Source organism: Physella acuta, unplaced genomic scaffold, assembly GCF_028476545.2.
Source record: "Physella acuta isolate Inbredline_101_S28 unplaced genomic scaffold, ASM2847654v3 ptg000258l, whole genome shotgun sequence".
Taxonomy (NCBI): domain Eukaryota; kingdom Metazoa; phylum Mollusca; class Gastropoda; family Physidae; genus Physella; species Physella acuta.
Window position 1 is genome coordinate 387,661 of NW_026731777.1, and position 17,247 is coordinate 404,907.

Consider the following 17,247-nt stretch of genomic DNA (forward strand, 5'->3'; position numbering starts at 1 on the left):
AAATATAACATGCACTGACGTAGTTTGTGAAACATTGACATTATGGTCCATACAGTGGAGTGTATTTGATGAATAGAATAGAATTTATTGAATGAAAGCAACATTATTTTATTGTGTTCATCTCTCATCCATATTTAGAAAAAGGGCATTATGCGTGTTGGGCACACAAAAAGGAAAAGTTTAGCACTATGCTAAACGAATGGGTAGTCGATTATATAACATTTGTAATATATTTCTATTAATACGGACCTCCAATATAATTCAGCATAAAATCGTGATGAGCTATGTATGTGGCTAAACCAATACTGCTAGCTACAGAAACAGGAGGGATATAAATTATTGTTGTGATTTTTTGTAAAGTCTATCTAGATTACGGAAAATATTATGCTAATTTAATATTTATATTAAGCAATGTGTAGGTGGAGTTTTATATTGCGCCATTATTATAGGGAGGCTGTTGAGTCTGGTTTTTGTGATGGAGGGGAGGGGGGGGAGAGGTTGGTTTTAATTGGCAAAAACTTCTCTTAAGCGCGGCTAAAACTGTCAGAATTTTAAAATACTTCAGTATATATTTTTCTAAAAACATACACGTAGGATTTTCCTGGCAATCACACCAATGCAAGTATTGTTCACACATACGTCAGTTGAAAACTTAAATACGTTTATTGAATCGTCATTGTTAGGCTAACGAAAGTACTGCTATAACTGTCACGCTCCAGTGAACTTTGACAATGGACGTTGTCTGCTTACGCTACTCACGATATGCACATATTTGGTAACTAATGTTTTTGAAAAATGAAATTAGATTTTGAAAATGAAACATGACTGGCGACTTTAACTTCCTCTTTACTTCAAACAGAAATGTTAAATTATTTATTAGCTCTCTACATAGTTTCTTCCAGGCATCTCTTTGGGGGGGGGGGGGATCAAAGTGTACCGCCCCCCAAACGAGATGGATTTTATATAGTAAACATACACTTTAACCCCCCCCCCTTGGAGAAAAAAGTCTGGAAGAAACACTGGCTCGCTACCATACACAGTACACAGATCGTTATAAGTTTTGTAGCAAACGATTTGATTTCATATTGATTGAGTCACGTGCAAAGACTTTAGAAGTGTTTGAAGGTGCCAACAGGTGGATTTAGAATTTTCTGGAAGTAGTCCAAGTGTGTCAACTGACGTCAGCAAATCGATGAAAAAAATTGATTTTATTTTATTGATCGTTTAACATTTGAAAAGGTGTATATGGCACTAGATTAATATTTTTATAAAATGATTCGAAATGGATGATTGCCAAGTGGAATATAGCCAACTGTACGATCTAATACAGATCTACTGTGGTTGGGTTACCTACTTGTGGGTTTAAAAATGTATACAGCCAAGGTATTTTATAAACACTCATGTATAGTACACTCATGTACAGTTGTCTGACATGTTCAAAAGTTCATTTGAAATTAATTATTTTTTTTCTGTTGTAATTTCACTACTTAATGAAATAGATGTTTAAACACACGCCTAGAATTAAACACAAAAAGTACGTCTAACCCTACTGTATTGGACCACGTGACTTACCTAGCCAGGAAACCACGATAAACTACGAGTAAAAGACAACCTAGCGGGGTAATGGAACAAGTCTAGCCAACGATGTAAAGCAACGCCAGACAATGTAGTTTAAATTTGTGTTCTAAAATTGGTTTAATGTCACAAAAAGTATCACTATAGGCTTTAATAAACATTTTATAAATAAGTTAAGTATTATTTTTATTCGTCTTCTTTTCTGCTTCGTTTTATCTAATTTTATTTACTACCAGATAATGTAAATTCAAGTTTTAATCTAACAAAACACTTTTATTAATAAAAACTTTCCTGACTTAAGCTAAATATTTAATATATAAGTTATAACATACATCGATCGAATTACAAAAGGGTAAGCGAAAAAACGTTTAAAATAAGACTGCTTTTGAAAAAAATACCATCGTTTTGAAGCAGGCTTTGTACGACTAGCATTGCTAACACCAAAAGAAATATTCGCTGAATTATCAATTTTTTCCGTTCATTCAAGAGAGACACGGGGCAGATGAAGTAGTGTTTACCTGCTCCAATGTACTTGGCATATGAGGGATTGGGTTTCAGCTTAAACAATGTCTATTTTACCGGTCAATTCCCTCTGACTACCCGGTGTCATATAATAATATTGTGTTCCCCAAGTTATCTCAACTGGTTCATATTTGGGACGTCCCTGGGCCGACTCAGCTCTGGTGGGTACCAAGCTCATGTTAAGAAAACAAATGCGGCTTAAAAAAATAGTTTGTCTACCTTATCCACAAGTCGTGAAAAAAAGCCTGAACCAGTGTGAGGGATAACAGACAACAGACAACAGAACAGTGACGTTTAATCTGATGGTCAAAGGGAAGTCACCAACAGGCAGTCTATTGAGAGACGCCCGATGGCTTTTGTTTTTTCTTGCACTGTAACGTGTGCATTGATGAACTCTGTGTTGTCTACTTGAGAGATTTCTGAAATGTTAATGTTTTTACTCAGCCTTGATTTTCTCTTTAGCTCCTAGGGATCAATTCAGCCGACTTTATGAAATCTTGATCGTGTACTTCAGCCTTTCCTCGTGTAAATGTATTATTGATGTCTTCTACAGGACAAGTCTGAGATACACTGGTCATGGGACGATCATTATGACAGTTAAATCAATTTCCCCACAAATTTGAGTATTATTTCTTGTGATTCTTGCACCTTCCCACTTAATGGTCTGGACATTTTCTTCAATGACTTTTAAAAATACAATTTCCTATTTTAGTTTTGATATTGTTTGAAATTTTCGTTATAATTGTATATTATATTAAGATAGTCATATAACTTGAAAGAAAGGGAGATAAGCCATTTTAAAAAGTTGTTTTTATTTTCAGGAGGCCTACATATTGACTCCTTAGTTAAAATGCACATAATGTAAAATATAATATGGTTGCAGTGGCGTTCGTTAATATTTTTTATACCTAAAGAATCTACTGATAAAATATAATACATTTTTTTCTCATGAAATAAGTAGTTAAAGGTTGGTTGTTTTTTTGTAAATTCTTATAAAGGTTGAATCTAAATATTTAATTAACCCGTATTAAGAGTTTTCATTAGGCCTTTATAATTGTTTTTACTTAAAGTTAAACAACTAATTATTTAGTGTTAGAAGTGTCGAGTTCAAAACAAACCCACTGGCCTGCAAAACAAAAGTCGCCTCATGTTACTACAGCTATTGACGACTGTGCATACGTGTCAGTTAATGTCTACAGCTTCAAAGTTATGAATTTCAAATAAATAATCAACAACCATTCAACGTTTAACCCCACCTCTATATGATCTATGTATGGCAATAATATATATATATATATATATATATATATATAATTATATATATATATAATTTTATATATATATATAGTTATAATTTTATATATATATATATATATATATATATATATATATATATATATATATATATATATATATATATATATATATATATATATATATATAAATTTAATATCACAATGCTGTAGGCTTCATCTCACATACTGGTTAAAAAATGTTCACATTTTTGTTTATAAAATGTACTCAACCACACATTTTTTGTTTATAAAATGTACAAAACCACATATTTTTTGTTTATAAAAATGTACACAACCACACATTTTTTGTTTATAAAATGTACAAAACCACATATTTTTTGTTTATAAAAATGTACACAACCACACATTTTTTTAATAAAATGTACACAACCATACATTTTTAAAACAATTTCTATTTTAGTAAACTGGTTAATTCCCATTGTTTTCGCTCACTTAGTAGGCCAGTGTGTATCTAGTCATGCCATCAGCGTTCCGTACAATTTTTATAATGCCAATTGTGTTTAGTCAGGTCTTATGACTAACACATTTTATTACCCGATTCTTTCAACGAACACAAGGGAAATTCGTGAAATTTTGCAAAAATTAGATAGGCCTACAATCGATCAAGAAATTGATTTGAGTTTATTTTAAAAAAAGGCCAGGCTAATACATTTCTTTGCTCTACAATTACTCGTATAAACTACAATTGATTTTTCTTCTTTTTTTTTGTTCCCTCCTATCTATTAACCAGAGTTAGTGTTCTTGCAATTAGGGGTATATTGGCCTACATAAAAAATCTATCAATATAGGAATCTAAGCTGTCACGTGAACGACTTTACAACATTCTATTGGTTAAAAGTCGGTTATCAAATTTAAAATAAACTTCAATGTCAAGTTTCGAAGATAAAACTTGAGTGGTGGTGTACAATATACTGTATGGGGACAGTCCGGCTACTAAAACATTTAGCTAGTATAGACGTGTATTCAATAGATATTTCATATAAATCAAACAACGGCTGCTGACCAAATATGTTACTTCCTGTTTGTAAAGGGAAAAGTACTCGGGTTAAAATTGTATTTTCAATCACCTTTTTACATTCAGAAGATAAACCTAGCTTATGTTTTAAAACCTTACAATAAAAGACTTCATTTATTCTTAACTAGCAACCATTTGCTCAATTGCCAACTATGGTAACCTGAACAACAAAATCAAATAAAACTCCACGCACAGTGTGACAAAATAGGTGATCACGCATCAGTAACGAAGTTAGTGAACACGTAATCAATAACACGTGTTTCGTTTAATTTTGCAAAGTTTTTTTTTACCAGCTGAGAATCTGGACAAGTTGTAATTTAAAACGCCGTGTAAAATATGTTTTCCCAAAAGTCAGCCATCTTACTATCCCAAGTCGTGGGGCTATATTTAAATGTATAACGTCTGTACAGTGTGGCAATAAATGTCATGGTATCGTTATAGATGTAGATGCCACCCACAAAAATATCTGGTCTCCTCAGTGCAATTTCTTCTTCTTCTTCTTCGTTCTTAATTGTTAATATGGTGGAGGATTCAGACAACAAGTCCAACTTCGTGGACAAACCGGACTGTGGTCTCCAGTTTGGCAGGTGCCCCATATAATTTTTCCCTGAGTGGGGTGGGCAGGGGATAGTGTCTGACTCGTGCCTGGCTATACAAAGTACATTCATGAAGTACGTGTTCCGTATTTTCCGGGGCCTCTCAGTGCAATAAACTTGCCATGTTTACAGCCGTCCTTATTTCAAGACGTGTTTAGAGAGAGCGACAAGTATTTACATTTATGGTTCACAACCTTCATATATATGTAAGCTAACAGTCTTATGCATAACGTATGCAAAAAGTCACTGCAAAGTAAAGCTCACTTTCTTGTTTGAAAACAAGACCATATGGTAGAACGTTGGGATATTTTATTGACCTTTAAGTAAAACGAGGTCCAGTGTCGAGCACTTTGATTAATATAAAATCTAAAGGCGGCAGATTTCTCTTAATAGATTCTATGCCGACTTCCATAAGAAGTATCTCTAGGCAACGATTGAGTCAAGACAACGCCCACAACCCAATGTAGACTGACCAATCACTGGGAGATTTAACGTCTACTCTGCACATAACCCACAAACAACGCAACTTCCTCTAATGATTGTAAATGTTTTAATATATGTTCACATTAATGTTGTCCCCACCTCTGTTAGCTAGGCTATATGATGACGGTTGCAGTTACAGAATGTATACGTTGTCTTACCTCATAAAATTGTAAATGTGCTAGTGGTAAAGCAATATTCCGTTAGGCCTTTAGACGTATTTACTTTCGCCTCAGTTTTTAAATGTTCGACTTGAAATTTTGGTTTAAACGTAAATGGCTGACTTCAGGGATTTTTTTTTCCATTACGTCCAAGGATCTTCTTAGGTTATCAATAGCAGAATGCACATATGAAGTCTCAACACAATTTTAATACGATAGCAAAGTTATATTTATTTCTGAGTTTAATGCATTTTGGTTAAATCAATACAATGTTATTAAAGGCCATTATTTATTTGTATTTATATCATTTAGCATATTGACAAACGGTTAATTTTATATGCACATTTACTTATCTTTAAAGCAAAAGCAATGCATTTAGCTCTAATAAAACGATATACAAATCAACGACACATATAAAACATAAACTATAATAATAATGAGTTCTCTAGTAATAGGTATCTACAATTCAAAGCGCTCACTATTTGATTATTGTAATTTAAATGATACAGCTTAGTGGATAATTGTTATAGCTTAAATTCAAATATAACAAATATATGAAACGCTTGTGATATTTTTATTTTAGATTGCTATATATAAAATATAATAACATCTCTCTCCGCCATGTTCCCAGAGGTCTTCCTCTCTGGAAAACAAAAGAGAGGAAGATCTCTGAGAACATGGAGGAGAGAGATGGAAGAAGAAGTGCAGGTTAATGGCAAGACCTGGCATGAACTAAAGTGGCTCGGCCAAAACAGAGTGGAATGGCGGAGACACACACGCGCACGGACACACACACACACATACACACACACACACATACACATACTAGGCATAGTGCCTATCTTCGCTTAAGTTTTCAAACAACTTTTGAGAAATCGAATGATTTATTTATTGGTTATTGACTGTTATGTGAAGTGCTTAGGGCCTAAGTTTAAACAGTTTTGAGTAAAATTATGTCATGCAAGCATTAGTGGTGTATTGGCAAAGTTATTACTCGCAATGTTATTAAAATTGCAAAGGCTTCTTTAAAAGTATAAGTTATTACGAATCTCAACCAAAACGTTTATCTCAGACATTTTGTAACGTTAAGTTAATGTAATTTCCCACTATTCACCCCTTCCCTGCCCCCACTCCCAAGACGATTGCTTTAAACTGTGCTCACGTAGTAACGGTTTTTATCTATATGTAGGATTATAAATACAGCTTGATGTGAAATGTTTTCTCTATCATTAGCAGGTTTACCTTACAATGTCACCCCCCCCCCCCCCCCCCGCTCCCCTCAAACTTGTCGGGATTTTTAAACTTTACTCTTAAAAGACTATTTAACACTTTAATTAATCACTAAAGTAAATGGAATTATAATTTTTCTCTATACATTTTGCTATTTTTTGCCTTGGTTTCACCCCCCTAAATAGTGTGACCCGGTGCGGTCCGCTCCCCCACCCCCACCCCTTCCCCCTCGCTACACCTCTGGTTAAGGGTATAATTTTCGATGACTAAAACTTTACCCGGCGTTAATAAAATTCCGCCCAAGATGCGTTATCCTTTTAAAAAAGATTAGAAAAAAATCTGCCTCTTTTAATTTTAGATGGAAATTTGTAGCAAGCGCTAATTTGTTTAGGCCAGTCTTTTTATGCCCTATCTTTTGAACAGTCTCTGTTATGATATTTTACATAGTTGGATTATAAGAGTGTCAGAATAAGGTCATACAATTGACATACAATATCTATTTTTCAGAAACATTTATTGTACACATTAGAATACGACATCGGTGTTTCGTTAACTAGTTGACTTGTACAATAAAACAATCTAGACGAAACAAACTGGAATCCAAAGGACACAATAGCTCGAAGTCTGGGTTGTGCTTTCTGGCACATAGTCAATAACAACTGCAGAAAAATGTGTACTATTTGAAAAAGCATTTATAAAAAAATGAAGAGAACGAGATTAAAAAAAAGGCATGAAGATAATCGTCTGAAATAGAAACTAGGGAGGCTGGATTATTAGGGTTCAATCTTCATAAATTTCAAGTGAGCTAACGAAGTTTTGCCAACTGCTATGCACCTCAAAAACGGAAACGAATAAAAAAAGAAAATCAAAAGTGTTTAGAGCAGGGATTCTTCACCTGGGTCCAATAGAACTTAATAGGATCGCTAAGTGGGTCTTAGGGCTGTAGTGGAGGTCAACACACACTCGTCTCACGATCACATTTTGTCAGTGTGGACGATACAACTATTGAGAAGGGTTCGGTGAATGAGCATATGAAACTAAGGTGGGGTTAAGGACCACTTCTTAAGAGTTTAGTTTGTATAAGGTGCAGGCTTATTTTGTCGTGTTTTCAGAACTTCAGATTATTTCGATAATAGTAAATTCTTTTTTTTTTTCATTTTATCAGTTAGGTTGAATAAAGTAACAACGCAATACAAGTTTTCACGTTGTACAATTTTTACCTCGTCTAGTGGCCTTAACTAAAGAAAAAAGAAGTATAAGGACTTGTTATGTAACAAGTAAACAAAAAATGATCTATTCGGTACAATACACTAATTTTATTGGCTCTTAAAATTGGGATCCGGACAAAAGGCCAACATTGACAAAAGGCCGACACGAACAAATGGCCGACTTGGACAAAAGGCCGACAAGACAAAAGGCCAACAAATTTTATAAAACAACAAACTACAATTACAGCCATTTACCAGTTACATAATGATACAGTTATAGCACAACAGAGAGAAAAATAGGACCTAGTATTATAAATTGTATGCGATGCCGAGTAGAAATTCAAGTCTATTTCTGTTTTCACGTTCTGTAAATATTGTTTTTTATTCGCTTTTTGACAGCTCACCAAGCAATATACTTCCACTCTTCCTTGTTCTTACTTTAGTTTTAAGATCAAACAAAAGACTCCAGGGTGCTATTTTCTCTCAACTGTGTTTTGGGTCCTTGAAATCTTATTTAGATAATTGTCAAGGTCTCTTTCATTCTTTTTGCCACCTATCTGTTTATCCTGTGTACACTCCCTCATCCCGAGTCGCATGGACCCCATTGTTCACCTTATAAGGATCGCAACTAACATTGTCTCTTGGCGTTCCAGATTGTTGCATGTGGGCGATGATGCCAGCGGCTTTTGACTTGGATTTTTGATAATTATCTCACCTTGATTACATAGAAGGAGCTATGAAACACAGCTGTAACAACATTTCGCAATATCTTTGTGTTGATCCTTTGTGTTTTAGACACTCGCGTAATCTCCAGTCGTTTGACCCGATGGTTCACCTTATAAGGATATAAACTAGAATAGTCTCTTCTCTTGAACGTTTTGCCTTATTGTATGCCTTATTTCGATGGTTTTCTATGCATTAGCACATATTTTACGATACATGTATTTTTATGTTTGTCGGCCTAATGGTCTGTCGGCCTTTTGGATGTCTGCCATTTGGCTGTCGGCCTAATGTCCTGTCGGCCTTATGTCGGTCGGCTGTCGGCTTTTTGTCCATGTCGGCCTTTTGGATGTCGGCCTTTTGTCCTACATCCCTTAAAATTTCAGCAAATGATATTGTCTTCCACCCGACCGCTCCGACCATACAAGAATCTGTGTTATTTATTTCTCTTTTATGCAGTGATCTAGGCAAGATATAATGCAATCAAGAAAAAGTATTAAAAGTGTTAGAAGATTTATTTACTCACGTTATAATAATTTCTAATTACCTTACTAATAAGTAAAGCACGAATGACGTTACTTAAATTTTCTCAAATATTCTTATATAACACTACGAGGGACGACAACTCGGGATATAAATATGATCTTTAATCAATGTGTACTTACTTAAACTTTTAAAAATAAAATAGAATCTCTTAGAAAAAAAAATGCGTACCATGTAGGCTAAACAGCAAACAATATGAGTATAATAGTGCTGCTTCCAGTCACTGAAAATTACTTAAAATTTGACAGATGGCAGAGAAATAGAACCTTTACTAGTATGTAATTTTTTGTTATATCTACCTTAAACAGTACTCAACCAAAAGTAGAATAAGTTCCAATTCCGATAACTGCCAATGTTTAAAAATTGTTACAGAACTACAAATTTAATATTATACTTATATTTGAAATTTCATCAACATACCTGTGCGGGTACATAATTTATTGTGTTCATAAATGGACACGCACATAGACACACGGACGAGATTGCACAACTAAGTTTTTCCGACTCAGTGATGTTTAAAACGTCGAGATTTGTGAAAATCTTGATTTCTATTTTTTTTTTTGCAAGATTACAAAACTTTTTCTATAATTCGTTTACAATAAAAGTAAAAATTATTTTCGTCAGAAATGCTGAAATGTTGATAAAAATATACTAACGGTCCTTATTAATGTTTAGTCAAACTTACTTAAACAGTCCTTAAACTATCGATATTTTAGACAATGGAAATACGTACCTGTTCTAGATATCGGACACCTTTAAACGAAATATATATAAATTTGCGTATAATTTTTAGTTCTTATACTAATATATGCAATTTGTTTTCTCGAAGTAAAATTGTTTACACAGAAAGTGAGTACATAAGCATTACCGCTTACTGGAAATCGCTATTTAGAGACAGTCACACAAAAAGAAAAACAGACTGATTGACACGATTACAAAATGTTTCGTTTTTCAGACTCGAATTCAATTTTTCTCAAGATTAAATATACTAAGTTCCTCTATACTCTGTATACTATAAATAAGAAAGTGCAATTTTCATTTTATTATCACAAAATAAGTTGTTTTTTTTTATTTATGTTCTGAAAACTTTTAAAATTTATATGATACAACAATCTTTATATAAATAACTGTTTCTTATCTGTAATTTGTTGATTTTCTTTTCAATCCGCTGTTTCTCTTCTTTTGGTAAATTAGCCTTGATTTTCCCATATCGCTGTTCCAGGTCTTTTAGTTTTGATTCCAAAGTCTCGGCATTTGCTACTTCAGCAAGTTCAAGCTTCTTGATAAGCAGTTGGTTTTTATGCTTCATTTCTGTCAAAGCTAATTCCTTATCGCGAAGTTCGGTTTTATGCCGCAGACACTGATTTTGATAACTCGTTTCCAGTTGTTGGTTTTTCTGTTTTGTTTCTTCCAGCTGTTTACACACATTATCTTTCTCTAAAGTGGTATTTAGTATTCGTTGTTCTAGGTTTTTGCTTTCTTTCTTGTATTTATCCGTCAGTTCTTTGTATTTTTTCTCTAAGGTTTCTTTTTCAAGTTGTATCATTTTTTCTACATTGCTTTTTTCCACCTCAAATTGCAATTTGATTTCATTTATTTTACTGTCAAATTGTTTCTTGAGTTGCTGTTCATTTTTCTGATATTGTTTTTCTATTTCCGTCCTTTCTTTTTCTCCCAATTCTTTATTTTTCTTTAGCTCGTCTCGTTCTTTTTGTATTCTTTCCATCTCGAATTGATGTTTTTCATTTTCTGCTCTTAATACTTTGTTACGTTTCTTCTCTTCTTCTTGTAGTTGTTTTTTTAATTTCCACTTCTTTTTTCATAGTTTCATTCTCCATTTTTTTTCTTTCTTCGAAAAGTTTTTTTTTTCTAATTTTTGCTCTTTTAACATCTTGTTAAGAATTTTATTCAATGTCTCTTGTTGTTCCTGGTGCATTTTCTCTTCTATTTGTAATTTGTAATTGGCTTCAAGTAATTCTGATATTGAATTAATTCTATCTTTGAACATGGCATGCACTTGATCTATGTTTCTGATAAGATCAGCTAATGCCCCAGTCTCATTATCTTGAGCAACTAAATATTCACGAAGCTTTTTAATTTCGTTAACAAGGTTCTCAGTTATTGATCTCTGTTCTGTAAGGTTATCTGTATATTGTAACTTGTCATAGTCATTTAAAATCAATCTTTGTTTATTCATTGCGTCATCTCGTATTTTGGGTTCTTTAGATTTAACTAAAATTATTTTTCTCGACTGTTCTGTGTAACTAAAGTTTTCAAAGCTGTACCGCTTAATTCTACGTTGAATATCATCAATAAGACTTAGTACCGTAGCAACTTGTAGGTTTCGTTTCTCCGCATCCTTTGAACAGTTGTCAAACATAACAACTCGGTTGTTACATTCAGTTAACACATTCTTAAACACACCAGTTTGCTCAAGACACCACATTTCAAAAGTTTTTTCCTTGTTTTTGGAATCTTTACAAAAAACGTCACCATGTGTCATAACAAGTATGCAGAATTGTTTCACAAAGTCCTCACCAAATATATTTTTTAACAATCGGATGCATTCAAAATCTTCCTTTGTGAATCTAGTGCCGAATCTAACGACAAGAAGAAAAGCATGGTAACCTTGAGGAGTTAAAAGAATCGCAGTTTTCATACTGTTGATTACAAGCTCTGTCGCCTGCTCTAGATCATCTATTGCTGCCGTATCACCTACACCAGGACTGTCTACAACTTTAATGATACGGTTACCTATTCTGACGACTGCTGATGATACATTATGCGTCACTGACTCACAGCTTGAATCAGCTGGAAACTCATCACGACCCAGAATCATGTTGCCTGTTTTACTTTTGCCATTGCCAGTTTTACCAATCAATAGAAGATTCACCTCTTCGTCTGTGTAAGCAACTGCCTGAAAATGAATTGTATACATTTAATAAACTGTACAATACCAATTTGCAAGTAACTTATTAATTAGTTAAAAATACAATCCATTTTGAAATCATAACACATTTTTGAGTTTCTTTATTAAACTACTTTAGTCCTTAAATACTTGATATAAATCTTTGTGAATTATCTATCTAGATCTAGAATAGGTCTAATCTAGATCTAGCAAGAGCAAGGCAAAAACTAAACTTACGTAAACCAGTTGTAGAATATAGATAATTCTATCTAGATTTAGATAATAATGAGTTTCTATATACTAAACTATTTCAGACCTTTATTATTTTATATAATCTTTGTTTGTTCAGCTATGAACTGGGCTAAGATAAAATTTAATTTGAAAGTTACTAGACTTAGATCTAGATCTAGATTGGGCCTATGCGCGTAAATCAAGTTGCATAACCAGACTCAAAGTATTATTATAGAGCACAAAAACATCATTGACATCACGAGTCTAGATATAGATAGCCAAGTTGTAAATGTAATAGGCTTTCACGCGGGTGGCACGTGTTCTAGACACATCACGTCAATGTTAAAAAAAATTCAATTTTTTTTAGATGTAAATAAAGTTGCCTATCTGAACTTGGCGGGTTACAGGGCAGGTGAATTAGAGTTCATCTGTTTCTTTGTCCTAAGCATGTCAAGTGAAAGTGTGGTCAGAGACATGCTAGCCCGGAATCGTTTTTTTAAACGATAAAAACAAGTTAACTTTGACTTGGCGTGACACTGGGCAGGTGAAGTAGAGCTGAGTAGGTCACCTGTGACGTCAGTATATGAAGAAATAGTGTGGTCAGACCTATGCTCAGCCGAAATCGGTGTTTTTAAAATATAAAAACGTCTTTTTTAATTTGGGGTCTGGTTATTAAATGATGATAAGTGATAGACGTGATGTCATTTATGGATGACCCCCGAAACCCACAGTTATCCAAGGGATGACCGGGTAAGTCTAGTTCACTTCTAAAATTAGGCGTTTAAATTTGTGTGTAAATTATCAATGACGTCATTATTACTGTGTATCGTTTTCAGTATTCGCTTCTTAACTTTTTTCAACATCATTGAAGCCATTATATTTTGTGTATAAACGCTACATGTATACATTTCAACATTACCTTATCAGGTAATCTTGATCTACACGTTGTTACTACACATTATACAAAATATAGTTGTAGTCAAACCGCTAAACCTTGCACATAAGCTCAAACTTGCAAAAAGTTGAATTTACGTATCTCTACGTTAGGGGCGGGTTGGAGGAAAGGGGTGTGAGTGGAGCCCTCCGAAAAACAAAACAGAATTTATATCGAAAATATATACTTTTACCAGTTTCCGCCCTCCTCGTCCATTCCCCTGCCCTGTAAAATTTTGTTCGCCCCCCCCCCCCCCCGACCCCAGAAAAATGTCCTGAAAGTATCACTGGTCGCATTTGTTGATTATACAGACTAAAGGTAGACGCGAAATCTATAATCTATACTTACTTTTTGCAGATTAATCTCAATCATACAGACGTTATTGAATGTAGAGTTAACAGAATTAAAAAGCAAATGCCAAAAAATACACAACAACAGTGACAATGTCGATACTCGATAATAAAGACACTGAAATTGCCGCCTAATTCATTTGTCTAACCTTAAACGTGGTTTTCGTGCAGAGTTTTATTCAAGTATATCTTTAGCAGCTCTGGAATCCCCGCCCTCCCACCCTAGAACGAAAAACAATTGATATAGAAAATAAATAAATTTACCTGTGTTAGATAAAATGTATAGAAAAAAGTCTGAAGAAAAACTATCCCCATCACATGGGTTATCGGCCAAAAGTAGGAAACGGGTCTAAATTATACAAGTAGGGTCTAACTTTAGTCTGTATGATCTACAAATGCGACTAATGTTTCTTCTAAACCTAAAGGGGGGTGGGTGGTACTTGAAGATTCTGGGGTAGGTTTGGACTAAGTTTTATGAGGTGGGTGCAGACATTGGTAAAAGTATATATTCCATTGAGAATCGCTTAAAAGAAACTCTAAATGCGACTTACGTCATGTTTGAGCTTAGGTGCAAAGTTTAGTGGTATGACTACGACTATATTTAATATTAATGTACAGTACCTACGTGTTGTTCAAGCTTAAATCCGGATAATATGCCGATTATAGAAAAAAATCTGTTTTCAATTACATTTTTCGTTTCCAGTTAAATTTGAAGTTAAGACGGTGATTATGGTTTTTGTTTGGTTTAGAGAAACCAACACTATTTTCAAATAGCAATCATCTAATTCGGGAATACCAGCGATAAACAGACGTAACCCATTTTAAGGTCTGTGTTTGGTGTATTCGATTGATTTAACATTACGAAAACGGATTCTAGATTTAATGTTGGAGGTATCGATTTTTTAGTAATTGTTTTTAAAATAAGTAATATGCCTACAGTATAGTCAGACTCCACTTGTGCTGTTGGTTCTAACTTCAGTGTGTGTGTGTGTTGCGGGGGGAGGGGGGGGTCGGTACAAAATTGTTTGTTCGTTTTTCTCAGTAACAGTGTTTTGTTTTGTTGAATTCTTTTATATTGTAATGTGTGTAAAATTGTTCAAAATATATAGCACATACTTTTATTTAGTCTAGCGATAATAAATAAAGGTAATCTATTTGACTCTTGTCCGTGAGATATTTTGTCTGGGATATTTTGTCTGAGATCATTTGTCATGGAACCATATATATATATATATATATATATATATATATATATATATATGTGTGTGTGTGTGTGTGTGTGAGTGTGTGTGTGTGTGTGTGTGAGTGTGAGTGTGTGTGAGTGTGTGTGTTGTTGAGTGTGTAAGTTTCTGTGTATCATAGGCACCTACTTGTTATTTAACTAGAAAAGTTTGAACCACACATGAGATATTTGTTTTTTTTTAGATGTTGGGCTTGTTATGTTATGTTTCGTTTTCCAAGTAGGGCCTATTTTTTTTATTTAACTGTTTACTTTTTATGTTTAATCAAATTTGAACTGAGCAAAACTTGTGTTTTAGTATGTTTTAATAGAAAGTTCAGAAATTTCATTTAAAGCGGTAAAAGTGGAAATAAAATATTACTATTGTGAGCTTGGGTCGTGCTTGGTATATGCTGCACCTAAAAAGTTTAGAACAAATACGTACATTTGCAAAAATTCCTTCAAAGATATTTATATCAACATTACAATACACCAATAAACAATCGATATATCTTTAAATTTAAAAAATGCAGTCTTTCTAGTTTGTACATGAATACTATTTTGTTTCCGGGACTCAGTTTAGTAGAAAAACATGAACTGTATTTTTACAAAATTCAAAAACGAAAGTTATATATAATATGTTTCTAAGAGTAACATTTTTAAATATATTTCATTCATATTTTAAACTTTAACAACGGGAATATCATGATCTAATCTAATCTAATAAGACAAACAAAAAACTGGTGACAGGCCAACGATAGCTAAACACAGAGTGATACATTCCTAGCCTTAATTTACATTTTTTTTTACTTTCTCGTATATACGTAGTATAGAGAAAGTATTGTAATCGTGCAAAAAAAAATCGAGATTTTTACAAATCTCGACGTTTTACACCTCACTGATACGGAAAAACATAATTTTGCAATCTTGTCCGTATGTCTGTGTGTGTGTGTGTGTCTGTGTGTGTGTCTGTCCGTGTGTAAACACGATAACTTGAGTACCGTTACAGCTAGGTTGATGAAATTTCATATATAAGTATTATATCAAAATCGTAGATCCGTATCAACTTTTGAGCGATTTCCGACAACCGGAAGTGGTACTTTTCCTACTTTGAATTTTTCAAAAGCCTATAACTTGAGTACTATTTCAGATAGATAAATGAAATTTCACATGTAAGTAAAAGATCTAATTCTCTACCTTCTGTTAAATTTTGAGTAATTTCCGTTGACTGGAAGTAGTAATTTACGCTACTTCCGATTTCTCAAAAAACTAATGTAAATTTTTAAAGTACTAATAATATTGCGCACTTTTATACGCGTTTTTATTCGGCGTTCGCTTGGTGCGCAATGTTTTTTTTTATGAGATTCTATTCTATTTTTAAAAGCTTAAGTATTTAAAATGGATTAAAAATCATAACTATATCCCCAGTTACCATCCCCTGTTGTTTTATATAAGAATATTCGAGAAAGTTTAGGGGAGATCACTACCGGTTTATTTAAAGCAACCAACCAATTTCAATTTTTATTAAAAATAAATGTAGCGCATATCTTTCTTAAGGGGATATACGCAGACGAAAATCACTAAAAGCTTGATGTTTCGTCATACTGGGTTTCTTGCTCTTATGAATTCTTTGTTAATTTTTTGGGTTCTATGACAAATGATCTTAGGACAAATGATCTTAGGACAAATGATCTGAGGACAAATGATATTATGACAATTGATCTCAATCACAAATGATCTCAAGGATAAAATATATCAAGAGAGAATATGTCAGGACAAATGATATCGTGGAGAAATTATCTCAGACAAAACATTCAGACAAAATTCTCACTGCAAAATATTTATATCAGTTGGGCTGGTTTTAGTTTATTTCATTATTAATGAAAATTAATTGTCATATTAAGTTTTTAAGTTGTACGGTAATGATTGTGAGAAGAGTTTTGTTGCATAGGCTTCTAACAACACATTAAACATACTTAAATTATCAATTATAGAAATAATGTGTGCTGATTAAAACTAATTTTCGATAGACTGTTTATTTGGGTTTGGCGATCATGAGACTGTTTTCCTTGATATTAAGTAGACGAAACTAGATCAAAGGGTTAGATGATCTAATTATGATATGGCTCTGAAATAACACCTACGTAGCAAGGTAGCCACTTGCTTTATCGGCGGACAGGCCTTAAGGGACAAGACATCCGCCTAATCACCCAAGAAAATTATTTCACGTGCTGTGAAC

The 17,247-nt window shown here is 33.5% G+C and overlaps 1 protein-coding gene across 1 annotated transcript; it reads right to left on the minus strand.

The window, feature by feature from the left end:
• Positions 1–10,462: 10,462 nt before the first annotated feature.
• LOC131938843 (trichohyalin-like) lies at positions 10,463–11,092 on the minus strand. The gene has a single exon (XM_059297066.1). It carries the CDS (start codon positions 11,090–11,092, stop codon positions 10,463–10,465), a length of 630 nt encoding a protein of 209 aa, XP_059153049.1.
• Between the last annotated feature and the right edge of the window lie 6,155 nt (positions 11,093–17,247).

Coding starts and splice junctions, on each gene's coding strand:
- LOC131938843 (XM_059297066.1), bottom strand. CDS start 11,092: ATGGAAAGAATACAAAAAGAACGAGACGAGCTAAAGAAAAATAAAGAA.